At 36.8% G+C, this 14,343-nt stretch overlaps 1 protein-coding gene across 12 annotated transcripts in view; it reads left to right on the forward strand.

The window, feature by feature from the left end:
• COL12A1 (collagen type XII alpha 1 chain) overlaps nt 1–13,848 on the forward strand; it is a 102,142-nt gene extending 88,294 nt beyond the window's left edge. For 11 of the 12 annotated variants that reach the window (XM_061358420.1, XM_061358417.1, XM_061358414.1 and 8 more), the window contains 7 exons: nt 227–298; nt 6,062–6,097; nt 6,209–6,275; nt 7,844–8,032; nt 9,136–9,204; nt 10,228–10,398; nt 11,537–13,848. In XM_061358420.1, coding sequence (XP_061214404.1) covers nt 227–298; nt 6,062–6,097; nt 6,209–6,275; nt 7,844–8,032; nt 9,136–9,204; nt 10,228–10,398; nt 11,537–11,547 — 615 coding nt within the window. In that variant the 3' untranslated portion in view covers nt 11,548–13,848. Of the gene's footprint in view, nt 1–226; nt 299–6,061; nt 6,098–6,208; nt 6,276–7,843; nt 8,033–9,135; nt 9,205–10,227; nt 10,399–10,765; nt 11,265–11,536 lie in introns of those variants that run through there. The other variant, XM_061358416.1, reaches the window with a different exon arrangement.
• Nucleotides 13,849–14,343: the final 495 nt, after the last annotated feature.

Below are 14,343 nucleotides of genomic sequence, written 5' to 3' on the forward strand. Positions count from 1 at the left end.
GTTAATCTATGGTGTTATGTAAAAGGACACATTTCCATTAAAAAAAACCCATTTTTTTTTATGAAGGGAAGTTTTCGAGCCTGATGTGTACCTAGCAGAAAAAAACCCCAAGACTGATAGGACCCATTTTCAGTATTGCTATACACTTAATACAGTAACACATTTCTTATTAGCACTTAGGCAGTTGTGGATTTACACAATTCATTTTACATGTTGTCCACTGTAGGGTGCCCCAGGAGTTCCAGGAGTTGCTGGCCCAAGTGGAAAACCAGGAAAACCAGGAGATCGTGGGACACCAGTAAGATAATGATACACTTAACAGTATCAAATTTAAAATTACATTTTTTTTGATGAATATGAGACTTCTTCTTGCTTTAAATACTTGTCTTACACTTACGACAGTGGTTAATACAGTGGAGCTGACATAAGACCACAAGCCTGTTTTGTTCAAACAATTTTATTTTTACAGTATGCCATTTTGCTGAGTTTAATAGTTGGGGCTGGAAATTGTGGTCTCTGGTTTCCACTACAAGGATCATAGACTATTATGTGCCAAGACATATATTCCTACGCTGCATGAGCACGAAGAGCTAGGTCAGCAAAATGACTGGAAAGTCTAATATTTGTGCGTGTGTATGTGTAGTAAAAGAGGGGTACACTGCTGAAGGTGGACGATCTTCGATAATATTACATAATAATTTCTGGTTTGCAAATTTTTTGTGCCTTTTACAATGTAATTGCAAAATTATTTGGGGGTGGTTTCTGTGAGATCAATTCAGACTTTTAAAGTACACCCTGAATAGGGAGAAAGAACAGGAGATGTTGCTTTCCACCAATAATTTTAGGAGAAATTTTAACTGATTCATTTATAGGATCTCTGAGAAATTATGTTTGACTCGGGAGTGGAGACAGCAATTGAAATAAGAAGTCATTCATTACTTCTACTTAATGTCTGGCAATCAGTCAGAATTTTCCATCCTGTTTCAATGTCATTGTGTATACAACAGCTGGATAATTTGGAAGGATATGTAGTAGGCTGTGCAGCTTGATGGTTACAAAGTCGAAGTTCCCAGGAGCACCTGGAAGCTGGGTCATTTTCTCATACACACATTGAATTCAGTCTGCATTTGCCAGCCTATAAATCCCATTTCTCTTTGCAGTAGTCTTAAGAAAGACACAGAGCCTTAAAAAGCACTGAAGCTTTCCTGGCTTTAGACATACATTGCTAATGTGATATTCCTGCCAGGTCAGATTCTTGATAGACAGCTGGTGCACAAGGTGCTGCAATTTGTTCACAAGTGAGCTTCCAACTATCAGGTATATCCAAGTTTTCCTCCACCTGGGACACTGGATAGCTGACCCAGTTCAGCAGTGAAGGTCTTCTGTAGGTAAATAATGTGCATAGAAGGAAATTTGGCTACAAGTCCAGTTTCAGTGCTTTTGCAAAGCAAAAGCAGTCAACTCCTGCCCAAGCACCATGTGTAAGTTGTAAGTTCTCCCACACTCTAATCTTAAGAGTTCCTTTCAGTTAAAAATACATTCTCCCCACCCTACCCACACTACCCACCCCCCGGTGTTGCACTTTCTTGTAATGGGACACTGTGCATCATGCTTACCATTTCTTATGTTTCTAGAACAGATCCCAGCAGGAATTCTGGCTTGCACCTTGCACAGATGTTTTATCAGATTCCTGGTGGACGGAATTTCAACGCTTTCCTTTGTGTCCAGCATTAGAATTGCCAAAGGTGCAGCCTGCTAGCCAAGTGCAACTCGCAGTGTCATGGTTCAGGCCTGCCCGAATCTGTAACTTCCTGTTCCAGAGAAAGATAATAAGGTTTTGCTTGCCTCTGATAAATACAAGGAGTAAATAATTTTTGAGCAGATCCTATCATTTTTTCCTCTACCTGAACAGTCTGTATTGCTGGTACATTGCAGAACATTTCAGGTAAAGGACCCCTGCAAAGCAAGGCAAAAGATGAACAGTTATGCAAATTATGACAAGCCTTGGTGTTGTAAAAACATTCCCACTGATTGCAGTCAACTGCAGCTCTTTCCAAATGTGTTGAATACCACTAATGTGCTAAGCTGAGGCAAACCAAACCACAAATATGGCTGCAAACATTCCTCTACCTCAATGCTACTTAGACTAGAACAAGTTGATACTTGAATTGCTAGCTGAATTTTCATAGAAATAGGAAATTCGACTTTTAAATCTGCTTATAAGTACTTCCAAGAGAAACCTAGGTCATTTTTTTTAAGTGTAATAACAAAATGCCTGGAAAAGGAACAGTAAGAATACAAATGAGTCAGTAATCTATTGAGAATTGAGCACTGGCTATTCTAGAGGAGGCTAAAATATGTTCTCTGTCTGTCTGTTCAGAGAGTGAGAATTTGGTAGTAGTCTGTACACATTTCATAGTGTAAGAACCAGCAAGGGTAAGAAAAAGTCAGTAAGCTAGAAGAGGATATTGGCTCAAGAAGAAATGGATATGTTTTCTGTGAATGAATGTAATAGGAAATACAAACCTATTGGAGATGAAAAGTTCCAGTACTGCTGTTTTATAGGTGTGAGAGTGAAAATGGCAATGGATGAGCAGACAGACTAAGTCATCTTAAGGTACAGCTGTCTTGTTTCTAAAACAGACTCTGTGATAACAGGGTCTGACCTGGTTGACTGGGAAAATCCCCAGGACATAGTGCAAGGCATTTATGTTTTCTATATAAGGTGCTATTAGACTGATGTCTCCAGGACCAAATTCAACATGAAAACCCTTAAAGAGTAATCCTGAGCACATAAGGGAGATATTTGTTGGTAGTTAAATCGGGTTTTGAGCATTTTCCGTTCTCTACTACCATGTGTTTACTGACCTTGCATCCATCCATCTAGACATCCCAGATGAAGTTTCAAAAAGACACTGCTTTGGAAGAAGCGAACTGGTGGTTCTTGTGGGGAGCAAACATTCTTTTGGGGAAAACAACGGAGTGCATTATCTTTTAAAGTAAAAATAGCAAAACTTCCTTTGTTTTGTCCTCCTTCAGCCATAGAACTTTGCTGCAGCCCCAGCCCTCATCCCGCAGCTCAGAAAAATCCCACATTCAGCCTAAACCAGCTTTGCCTCATGCTGACCTCAAGTGACTTCCTCATTGCAGGATATCAACAAAACAGAATGTCAGCAGCAGCTGCTGCTTCTCAAAGTGCTGGCAAGCAGTTGGCTAAGTTGCACTTTTTTGTCTATTAAAAGGAAATAAATTGAAACGTAAGAATTATAACCAAGTGGGAGGAAGATGCAAATAGTAATTCAGTAGTTGCAGTTATAATTATTTTTTTTTGCAAATCATATTTCTAAAATACCCAGGTGGTGGAAAATTAACTTGTTAAAATAATCAGCTCTATTCTTCAAATTTTAAAATTAGATTGGAATAACATATAGATTTACAGTCTTTATGACTAATAAAAATAAATCTTTGCAAGGTCATAAATTGAAGAATGAGGCTCATTTGATTTCAATTAATTGTTAAATTGACTATACATCATATATTTTATTATTATTACAATTTTCATATTATAATTAATGAATGGCCTTAGTATTTTTGTATTCTGGGGACTTTTGTTGGCAATACTTTTGAGCAATGTTGTGCTTTTGTTACCAGAGCACCTTCCTGTCTTACCAACATCACTTGTGGCTGAAGACAGTCTGAAGAACTTGGCTAGTCAGCAAAAACATTTCTAGAAACACTGTATAGGATTTGAACATTTTAAGTTTGCTTATTTTTTTCTCTTTCCTCTGTAGTTCTGCTGTGTGGATGTGCTAGCAGGTGAATTCATTGGAACATGGCAATTTAAGTTAGAATATTGCCAGGATAGTAGACCAAAAATCTGATTTCTAATGCTGGCACTTACCTAGTGTAAACAAGAAGACATACTGTATGATTTGCTTCCTGTCAAAACAACATGAGGTTGTACTATGAAAGCCTTAGAAAAAATGAAAATACAATGAGGAGGTATTATAAATATGTACTCAGAAAGGAAAAAATATTTATAATTTTGATGGATATATTGTGTATATATTAGTAATTGTTTGGTGGTGTAATTTATTTCAGTGGCACACTTACGGCATCATCATTCTAAATCTTTCATTTGAGTCTGTACAATTAATTTTGCATGAAAGACCTGTTGTATGTGATGCAAATGTACTGTATGCCAACTACTTAATTCAGTGATGATGAGCTGCCTCATATTTTCTGTAGCATGTCATGGGGTATGCAACAGTGCTGGAAAGAAGCTCAGAGAGCGTAGGTTCACACCCTAAAGTACTCCATAGGAATTTGTTAGCTCCAGACCTCTGTAGAAGTCTATAAAACAGTGCCACTGCATTCAAATTATATCTTTTGTGACCTTAGTGGAATGATTTGTTGTCTTGTGTTGTTGAAATAAATTGTGGGTACTGTAGGAATGTTATGAAAAACAGCTGCAGCCCACACTTAGCCTTTGCTTTGTTAATGGTGATAAACAGAAATCCTCCTTAAAGAAATACCACCATGTAAAAAAGCAGTAATACTTATGATGTATGTGTTAGTATGTGGAAAGCAATACAGAACAGCAGATGACCACACTGATCTTTCACCTCTGAAATATGCCTTAGAGTTCAAATACATGTGAAAATCCATTTGAACTCATGCTAGGCCCTTTTTGTTAAATAGCAAAGATGCTGTACTCCTTAGACACATTTCTGGCAGGTGAATTTACAATAGATTTTTAGGACTCAGCTGTGTCCTAACTCTGCATTCACTGGTCACCTGTAAAACTCACACTGGCCACTTCAGGAGCCATAGTTATGGCCAAAGTTTTGTTTGTACTGTCCTGGAATTTAGCACACATGGTTTTTGTCACAGTGAGTGTTCAAGAGCATTGGAAGTGCTATTTGTGATGGCTTCCTAAGCAAGTTTTGCAATAAATATAGGATTTTGGTTTTGTTTGGTTGTTTCATTTTTGCTTGGTTTTTTGTTTGTTTGTTTTCTGTGGTTTTTTTGTTGTTGTTGTTTTGGGGTTTTTTGGTGGTTTTTTTTTTTTTTTGCATTTTGATGTCAAAATTAAAAATAGCTTTAAAATACCGCAGATTTTCAAACTTTTCAAAGGATCACGATTGTGATTCTAATCTTCTGCTTATTTTATATGAGCATCAGCAACTTTACTGTGTCCAAAATTGTGTCAAATAGACCGAAGTAAGTTATAAACATCCCTCTGAGATCACTGCTATTTTGAAAAACTTTAAAAATCCATCATAACAAGCATTGTAATTACATTTTCTTTGGAAAGTACGGTTTCCTCTTTCTCGGTGTTTTATTTTGCTAGCAGTGTAATGCAGACATAAGGCTAAAACCTCAAAATATTGTGCAAGTGATGCACACACGTAATTTTGTATGCAGAGTAGATTGTGCATGCTATCCAGCATTTAAAAACACCTCTACATTATACCTGATGTTTTTCTAGCCATAAATGCATAAATATATAAAAATTAGAATCAGTCCTGCTTAATTTCTTAGATAGTATTCTTGAAAACTGAAAAACTCAAAACCACTAGAGCATTCAAAGGCAAATGTGAATTGCTGTTAGACAAAAGTTAGCGCTGGCAGTTGTCAATAATTATAAAGCAGCTTAAGCTAAGACTTCCATGAGACTTTTATAAGACTAGAAATGGTTGAAAACTAGCAGGGAAGTTGTTGTTATAAATAGAATAAGTACTTAATGGTGTCTCCATCTTATGTGCCATCTCTTAACACAGGGTTTGTTTCTTGTGGGCTCAAGAAACATATTTTGTTCATACACAAAAGATCACTGTGGGTTCAAGAAACATATATTTGTTCATACACAAAAGATCACTGCTTGTCCAGTCTTTTCTGACACCTGCTTTGGCATCTTTGAAATGTAAAGTTCAAGGAGGACCAGGTCTGTTTTCCTGAAGAAACCAAAATGTGTTCTAGAGTTTGATGTCTCAAATTTATAGGTGGGGTGGAATAATATAATCCTTCAGTTGCTTCATTTTTACTGTCTTTATTTTAGGGTGCACCTGGAATGAAGGGAGAAAAAGGTGACAGAGTAAGTATTCTTTAAAGTCAGATTTTTTCAGATTTTTTTTAATTAAAAACTATATCTTTAGAAGCATAGATACATACTAATAAAAAACTTGCTTTGGTTTTGATTATTTAGGGTGACATTGCTTCTCAGAACATGATGCGAGCAGTTGCAAGACAAGTTTGTGAACAACTGATAAATGGTAAACAGTGCTGCTTGCTTTGTTTCTCGATCTAGTAATTTACTACTTTGTAAAAACAGAAACCAATGTTTTAAATGTAAGGTGAGGGATACTGGCCACAGCATAACAAGAGCCTGAGTGATCTGATAGCTGTCCGATGCCAATGATTTGGTGGAAAAAAATGTAGCACTAAATCTTTGCCAGATCGAGATGTCTAGTGTGATCCTGAACTAATCTGTGATCTTTGGAAATATACATGAAAGTCTAATGTTCTGTACAAGGAAGGTGACCTTCCTTTTGTCAGTCTGGTCCAAAATTACTTCATCTTTGTATAAAATCAGCATACATTTTCTCATTACACATCTTATCTTCAGAAGGAATGAATTGGAGAGAAAAAGGATACTCACTCCTAACAGGAAAAGACAGATGAGTGTTGGGTAAATACTGTGCACAGTATCAGATGTGCTAAGCAAGTAAAAATTATATTTATTTGGATAAACACTCCAGATTGATTTCCAGTCCTCTGCTGCCACACAGTGCAGCTCTGCAGCCCATGGAAGTATTGTTTACAGTTTTTCTCTGCCCCTGAGGTAGTGCTTTTGCTATCAGTACATCTTCCAAAAAGGACAGAGATAAATGTGGCCATAAATTCTTCTTAATATTATTTCTATAATAAGGGTAAGTTCTGAGTCAGGTAAACAGATACACCTTTTTCATCATTAAGAGTGCTTGTGCACAGGGAGGAGGACAGTATGTTCTTTTTATATGTCTGTCACGGCTGCTATTTAAAACATGTCAGCACAGAGGGAGAAAAATACATTCATGAATGTTTTAGACTTATGAATAAGGATGTGAATGAGATCTTTTACCATCTCTTTTTTGAACATCCAGATTTATTTTTTTCATATTCAGCTGATCTTTTCAGGGTTATACTAGTGTGTAATGGCATATTACACTAATGGGGTAGATAAGGCCACCCATTAAGGGCTTCTTTCTGCATTATTTCACGATGCTGTTGCTTTTATTCAGACACCTTTCTTTGGAAATGAAATTTGTCTATATGCATAAGGTATATAGGTACAAACCTATACATCCTACATGCTTAAGAAAGCAACCTTAAGGACTGTATGCTGCTGTCTCTTACCTGGATAATTTATACTGTGTTTGTGGTAGCTTCAGAGCTCTGAAAGTACATAGAAATGTGATACTTAACTCTTAGAAGTGTAACAAGTCCTTTCTGTTCTTTGGAGTAAAAAGAACCTTTAATTAGAACTCTAGGAGCAAGAGTATTGTAAACAAATGCTTATGTAGTTACTTTAATTGCTTTAAAAGTATTTTTTATTAATGTTACTGGCTTCCAAAAGTCCCTTTCCTTTCTTCCCTCCATCCTCCATTTATGTTATAACTTCTTATCAGACATTCACATTATGTCTACCTAATTCATCTCTACTAGTTCACCACTAATTTATTGAATGGGGACAAGGATAAAGTTTAATGAAGAGAGATAAATTGTTACTTCTTCCCATTACGATAAAATACTTTCATTCATTTCACAAAGCTTATTGAACCATTTTGCTTTCCTTTTGAAGGTCAAATGAGCAGGTTCAATCAAATGCTGAATCAAATCCCGAACGATTATTATTCAAACCGTAATCAGCCAGGGCCACCAGGACCACCTGGTCCCCCAGGAGCTGCTGGGACTAGAGGAGAGCCTGGACCTGGAGGAAGACCAGGATTCCCAGGACCTCCTGGGGTCCAAGGACCACCCGGTGAAAGAGGTGGGTAGATTCCAAGGCAGCTGTATATTTCACGGTGGACATAGCGCAGAGGCTGCCAGAGGAGCAGTGTCATCCATTTACCATCAGATGTGGAAGCCCACACTTAGCAGTAGCCTGTTAGGTCAGCTGGATTGCATGGGGTACACTGATGTTCTGGAGGACAAGGTTAATTACATCAGTGCTTTCTTCTGTCTCTCCCTTGCTCGTGTTTCATAAAAACACAAGGTGCTATAGCATTTTGGCTGCTTCAACAGCATATCCCAGGAAAGTGAATGTTCTCAGAACTCTTCTGGCACTAACCAGCTACATCTTGAAAGGCTGTTTGGAGTAACACAACTCTTTGCAGAACAGAACTCTGATTAAAGAGAGAAAATGAGTCATTACAAAGAAGAAAAAGTAGGAGTTGAAAGAATTAGGTCTACATCCTTGGCTCTTTACAGCACTCTGAAGGAGGGAAGCAACTCTGAACTGAGTTTTGGCATATGGGTAAACCTATTTTATGGCTACCTTGGATCACTGCAATGACATGCAGTGTCTGGACTGTACTATGTTGTGGCCTTTGCTTATTCCAGCTACTCTACTGTAGCATGAACTCAGTGCTGTGTTATCTAACATGTATTTTAATATAGTCTTTAAAACAGACTAGAAAAAAAAATCAAGGAAGAATGAATTTCTGAATTCTGCTTTCTTAAACTTATCTCATCATAACTGTTTCTAAGAAAGTATAAAGAATCCTTTGTAGTAAAAGTATGCAAGCTTGAAAACACCTTCCTATTTGTAGCTTAAAATAATAATGTTCTGTGTTTTTTTAAGTATCTCAAAGACTTTTCTAGGTCTGAGAAACTTTGTTCACACTAAATTACATCTGCATCCTACTTTATTTTTAGGTTAAGGTATTTAAATCCAAATTATTTTCCCAAATGCACATTTGGACAGCTGTACAAAATAAGGTTTGACCAGTCTTGTTGCATTAAGTAATGGGAACTAAATATTAATATCAATGAGAGAGCAAGAAGTAGTTGTTGATGTGGCTTCCTTCCTTTGGGTTTTTTTTTTAATTGTTTTTTTTAATTGTTTGTCTTTGGGTTTTCTTTATTCTGTAGGAATTCCTGGAGAGAAAGGTGAAAGAGGGACTGGATCTCAAGGACCACGAGGTTTGCCGGGGCCACCTGGTAAATATTCTTGTTTTGTCAGATTACAGAAAAGTAGGAGAAAAAGGCAAAATTTCTTCATAGGGAACCAGACTACATATGGTGAACATACATGCTTTTCACATGTATTAGAGTTTACTGGAAAAAAAAAATAATAAGATTTTTGGATGTGACTAATAGGTGTTTATCATGTAATTTATTCATCTGGCATGCTTCCTTGTGTGAAAATATATTTCCTGAAAGTACATTGTCCAAATATTTGATGAATATTTTCATAAATGTTATCAGATGATACTTTTGAAGTCTCTAGTTCAATTTTTCATAGGTTAATATGTGATTACAGAACTACAAATTGCCCCTGACTACAAAATTCTCCCACATGCAGAGTTACAAGATGACAGATTCAGATGATTTGAACACTGGTTTTGGTCTTTGTATCATGAGGTATTGCTCACTGATTCCTTGGCAGAAATCAGCTCCATCATTTGTTTCTGCTTGCAGTTTACTAGGCTAAAATGGTTTTTCATTACAGGACCCATAAGGTGCTTGCAGCAAATTGTAGCCCCAGTTACTTGGAGCTTTACTTTTTCTGCTAACTATAATAAGATTGGTTCCAAAAAAAACATTACCTCATCTATCCTGGGGGCCACAGGGCAGCAGGATTAATGTACTCCTATATTTTAATTGAAATCCAGTGTGCTTGTCTAATCTAGTAGTTTCCCTTGAGATCTCTGTATCTTACACAGAGCGGAAATAAACCAGAGCATTCATTGATGTTTCTTACTTGGCTCAAACCTTACTAAATCAGTTTCTGTGAATAAATCCTTAAATAAGCCACACACAGGGAAGCAACTAATGATGAGTCATATTTCTAGTTTTCTTTTGTTTTTCTTTCTCTTGACCCCCATATAACAGCAAAGCACAAGTGTTTTCTCACCAAAGACATAACCTAGTCTGTGTAGTCTAGACAGCAGTAATGTTAGCTGTTTTGTCAAGCTAGCTTTTAAAGAGAACAACCTCCCAACCTTTCAATTCTAAAATTAGGTCCACAAGGAGAATCTAGAACTGGTCCACCAGGCTCCACAGGATCACGAGGACCACCAGGGCCACCAGGTCGTCCTGGAAATGCGGGTATTCGAGGTCCCCCAGGACCACCGGGGTATTGTGATTCATCCCAATGTGCTAGCATCCCTTACAATGGCCAAGGATTCCCAGGTAAGTTATGAACAACTTCACTTGCCTTAAATAGCCTTCGTAGATGTGGCTGTTCATATTGAGCTGCTTTACATGCGACAGTCCTGGTAGTGTGGACTTACTGAATCAGGAGGAAATGGTTGCAGTGACCAGGCCTGCCTCATTGTAATGTGCAGGTATATAAGCAGTCATTTAGACTTTGATTTACTTGATTTTATGTGTGGTTTGCTTTAAATAGGAAGTGGTAACTAGATATTTTAGTTTGTTTTTTGTTGGTTTTTTTTTTAACATAGATGGTTAGTAGTTGATAAGGTTGCTCACAGGATTTAAGTGACCATTTTCTTCTTCTTTTCTCCCCTTCATCCCCACCCCTTCCAATCGTCTTCAGAACAAGGTTGAATTCTCCATGTTCTCTTGAAAAATAAAAAGAATGCTGTGGTTGGCAATTTCCATGTGTCTCTTTTTGAGCAATGTCAGGATTATTTATACAAAATTAATACCTGAAATAAAAATTTTCCACAAATAAAATGCATTCATTTATACAGCGTAGACAACTGAAAACCACCACTGTCCTACAATTTCTTAACCAAGTTAAGCACCATGGAGTCTCTGATTATCCCTGACTAATATCAGCCTTCTCCTTTGTGATGTAGCTCAAAACAGTAGGCTGCTTCTAGAATCAAAATAAAGGGTCACAGTGGCTGTCAATTTCTGGCTGGAAAGATGCTACTATATTTTAACGTGAGGATCCTACAGGACCACCGTATTTTTAACAAATTAATATGTATGCATTGCAACATCTCAAAATTAGTGTATGTGATACTACTATTGGATATGTTTTGGTGTAGCATATTGTGCATGTAGCCATGAAAATAAAATAAAATAAATATATATATATATATATGTACACACTTGCAGACTCAGTGCTCCTGGTTAAAGAGCCAGGTGGTTGCGCAGATCTCCCACAAAATTCTTATTTAAATGAAAAAGAAAGAAAATCTTACCTGTGATTCATCAGTGTTTTCTAGTAAACAGCTATGTATACATATATAAATATATGCCTATGACTTAACTGTTATGTATTTAGTTGGATGAAAGTATGTTTTTGCACATCAGATGGACTTTTTAAAAGACTAACATCTTCTTTGACCTGTTTCAGGTTTCGGCTAACACATTTTCTAAGTCGCCAGTGCTGCTTACAGTTTGAATACATGAAAATCCTGTTTCTGAGATGTTTGCGCACGTGCTTATTAGAAAATGAGTCCGTATGGATATTTCACCACGGATATGGTTTTTGAACCATGTTGGCCTCATAAAATGGGGAGATACTTTTTACTAACACAACTTGTGAATGAGATAAAGGACAGTGATGTCAATTCATTAAGCCTGTTGCATTTCAATAGTAAAATAGACAGTCTTTCTTTTTTTAAAAAAAAGACCCTGACCATCAAAAGCCTCAGTGGTGAAGGAGGCTTATAAAACTACTAACCAGCAAAGGTAATGCCATTAAAAGAGAGATAGACTTAACCTGGGAAATGAGAAATGACTTATGTAAATAGTAAACTAATTATGGCTTGTAAATGATTTGTATGGGACTGTATCCACTAAAATCTGTTAACAACTCTACATGATGCTTTTGCATAAAAGCCTGCTGCTGCTTGCTATATGCTGGAATAACATCTTTGACAACTTATGAAATCTACCTGTCTGTTGCTTGTTACCGTTGTCAGAATCGGGGCATGTGCCTTTTTTTCATATGTAATCTTGTTGGATTCTGTAACTGCAGTTATAAATACCAAAGTTTTATAATTATTTTTCTTCTGTTTTGCTGTAGTTTTTGGTGTTCCTGAAGCACCAGCTGTAACTCGGTTTGTTACGAGGAACAGCACGAGAAAATGACATGTACTGTATATTGCCGCTGGTGATAGTTATGTCTACACTTACTTTCCCATTCTCAGAGAAAATTAGTATATGCCAAACCCACCTGTTCATTTACATGCTTCATGTCTTCTACTAATTACACAGTTTAAAATAAAGTCCAGTGCTTGTATTTACTGAAGTAGCTGTAAAATAATATTTTAATTTGGTTTGCTTTGTGTTTTTTTTTTTCATAGTTCTACAATAATTGGTCCCTTGCATAATTTGAGACTCTTTCTGCAATGTTTTGTGTATGATAAATATAAAACCTTTTAAAATTTTATCCTTTTACTGCCAAAAACTATTAATGAACAAAAGTGAAAAATACCCCAGTGAGCTATTAATTTATATATTTATTATATGGAAATAAGATTGGACTAACATTATGTAGGCAAACTAACCTTCATTGTATTTGTGGATTCAAAAACATGCGATAACTATTATGTTCAATCGGACAACTATTTTCAACCAGAACCATACGTGCCTGAAAGTGGACCCTATCAACCTGAAGGTGAACCCTTTGTAGTACCTATGGAGTCAGACAGGAGAGAGGACGAGTATGAGGACTATGGAGTTGAAATGCATTCACCAGAATACCCTGAACACATGCGCTGGAAAAGATCACTGTCAAGAAAAGCACAAACAAACCCATAAAAGATCTGTGTCTTGTTTTGGTTTTTTTGGTTGGTGGTTTTGGGTTTTGCTATTCTTGCATTTGCAGGTACACACAGGGAGAGTGCATAATTTCTTTTGCAGTATAGCTTTCTGGTCTTTCGTATCAGACACACCCCTGTTTTGTATCTTGCTTATGTGGGGATAGCAACGTGTGTACCTAGAGACTTCATATGGCTCTGGAAATGCTTGTAAAATACTTCTGCTTATAGTGGCTGCCTACAGGTTAATATGTGCATTCAGTTATCCCAGTGCTGCCTTTTCATTCAAATGTAAAAACAAATAAATTAAAAAAAAGAAAACAGAAAAACCCAAACAAAAATAACCACGGAGCTGCTGCAAATTTTCTAAGGACTGTCTGCTTTAGCTCTACATTCTTTTTTCTTTTTCAAATGCATGTTTGCAGTTCAGTCAGGTCACAGGTCCGCATTATCTAGTTAAAAAGAAAGACACAAAAAATTCTCTCTCCTTCCAATATCATTGCCATTTTCTTCTTGCTTAGTTATACTTTTCAGGGCATGTACTGCTCTTATACATCTCCTTTAAACACCACAAACATTAAGTAGCTGAAATCATTGTTATCAACTGGATACAGTTTAATAATGCCTGAAATCTCCTTGTAGACACAGTAACATTTATGCCAAATTGCAGTCAATCCTGCAGAGATGGAATTGCATGTTTATGTTGTATATTTAGTATGGATTTTTTTTTTTCAGAATACAATGTTTCTTAGTTATCAAAAGCAGTTGGAAATTGTTTGCAAGACTATGGATATAGAATTGCTGCTTTTATATTTTAACTGCAAATTGTGAATTTCACTGCCTTATATTATTTATTTCTGAAATGAAAGAGGCATTTTTCAATAAAACTACTGAAAATTTATATGTCTGTTCATTTTTTTGAAAGGCACGTGAGACCAATGTGTGTGTATTCTCTCAGTATTACTTAATCACTTGGAAATGTCAGGTGGCAAAATCCATTAGAATGGGAATAGTCTTAAAATAGGTACTTAAGCTTGGTGTCCTGAAAGCAGCAAAGGCTTCCTCTGTCGTCTGAGGTATGAATAAGACAGCAAACTCAGTCTGCAAGTCATTTGGTGAAGGAAATAAGAGAGGCTCTGAGCTGCAGTTGCTTTCTTGTTATTTTGTTTCTGATGGATGGATGGATGCTGCAGAAAAATAGACTTTCCACCTGAGGAACTATTGACCTGCAGTGGGTACCTAAAGCTACACAAGCTTTTAATTCCTTGTGTGCTGTGAGCATTGTAGCCATGGCAGCAGTGAGTCCAGTATAAACAAAAAGCTTGCTTGAGGAAGTGGGTGTCTGGTGTTTGCTGAGCTCCATCCTGCTGGGGACCATATGTGATCTGGCTACTGT

The sequence above is a fragment of the Neopsephotus bourkii genome, unplaced genomic scaffold (assembly GCF_033783945.1).
Source record: "Neopsephotus bourkii isolate Nb327-2 ecotype Australia unplaced genomic scaffold, CSIRO-AGI_Nbou_v1 NB_941, whole genome shotgun sequence".
Lineage (NCBI taxonomy): Eukaryota > Metazoa > Chordata > Aves > Psittaciformes > Psittacidae > Neopsephotus > Neopsephotus bourkii.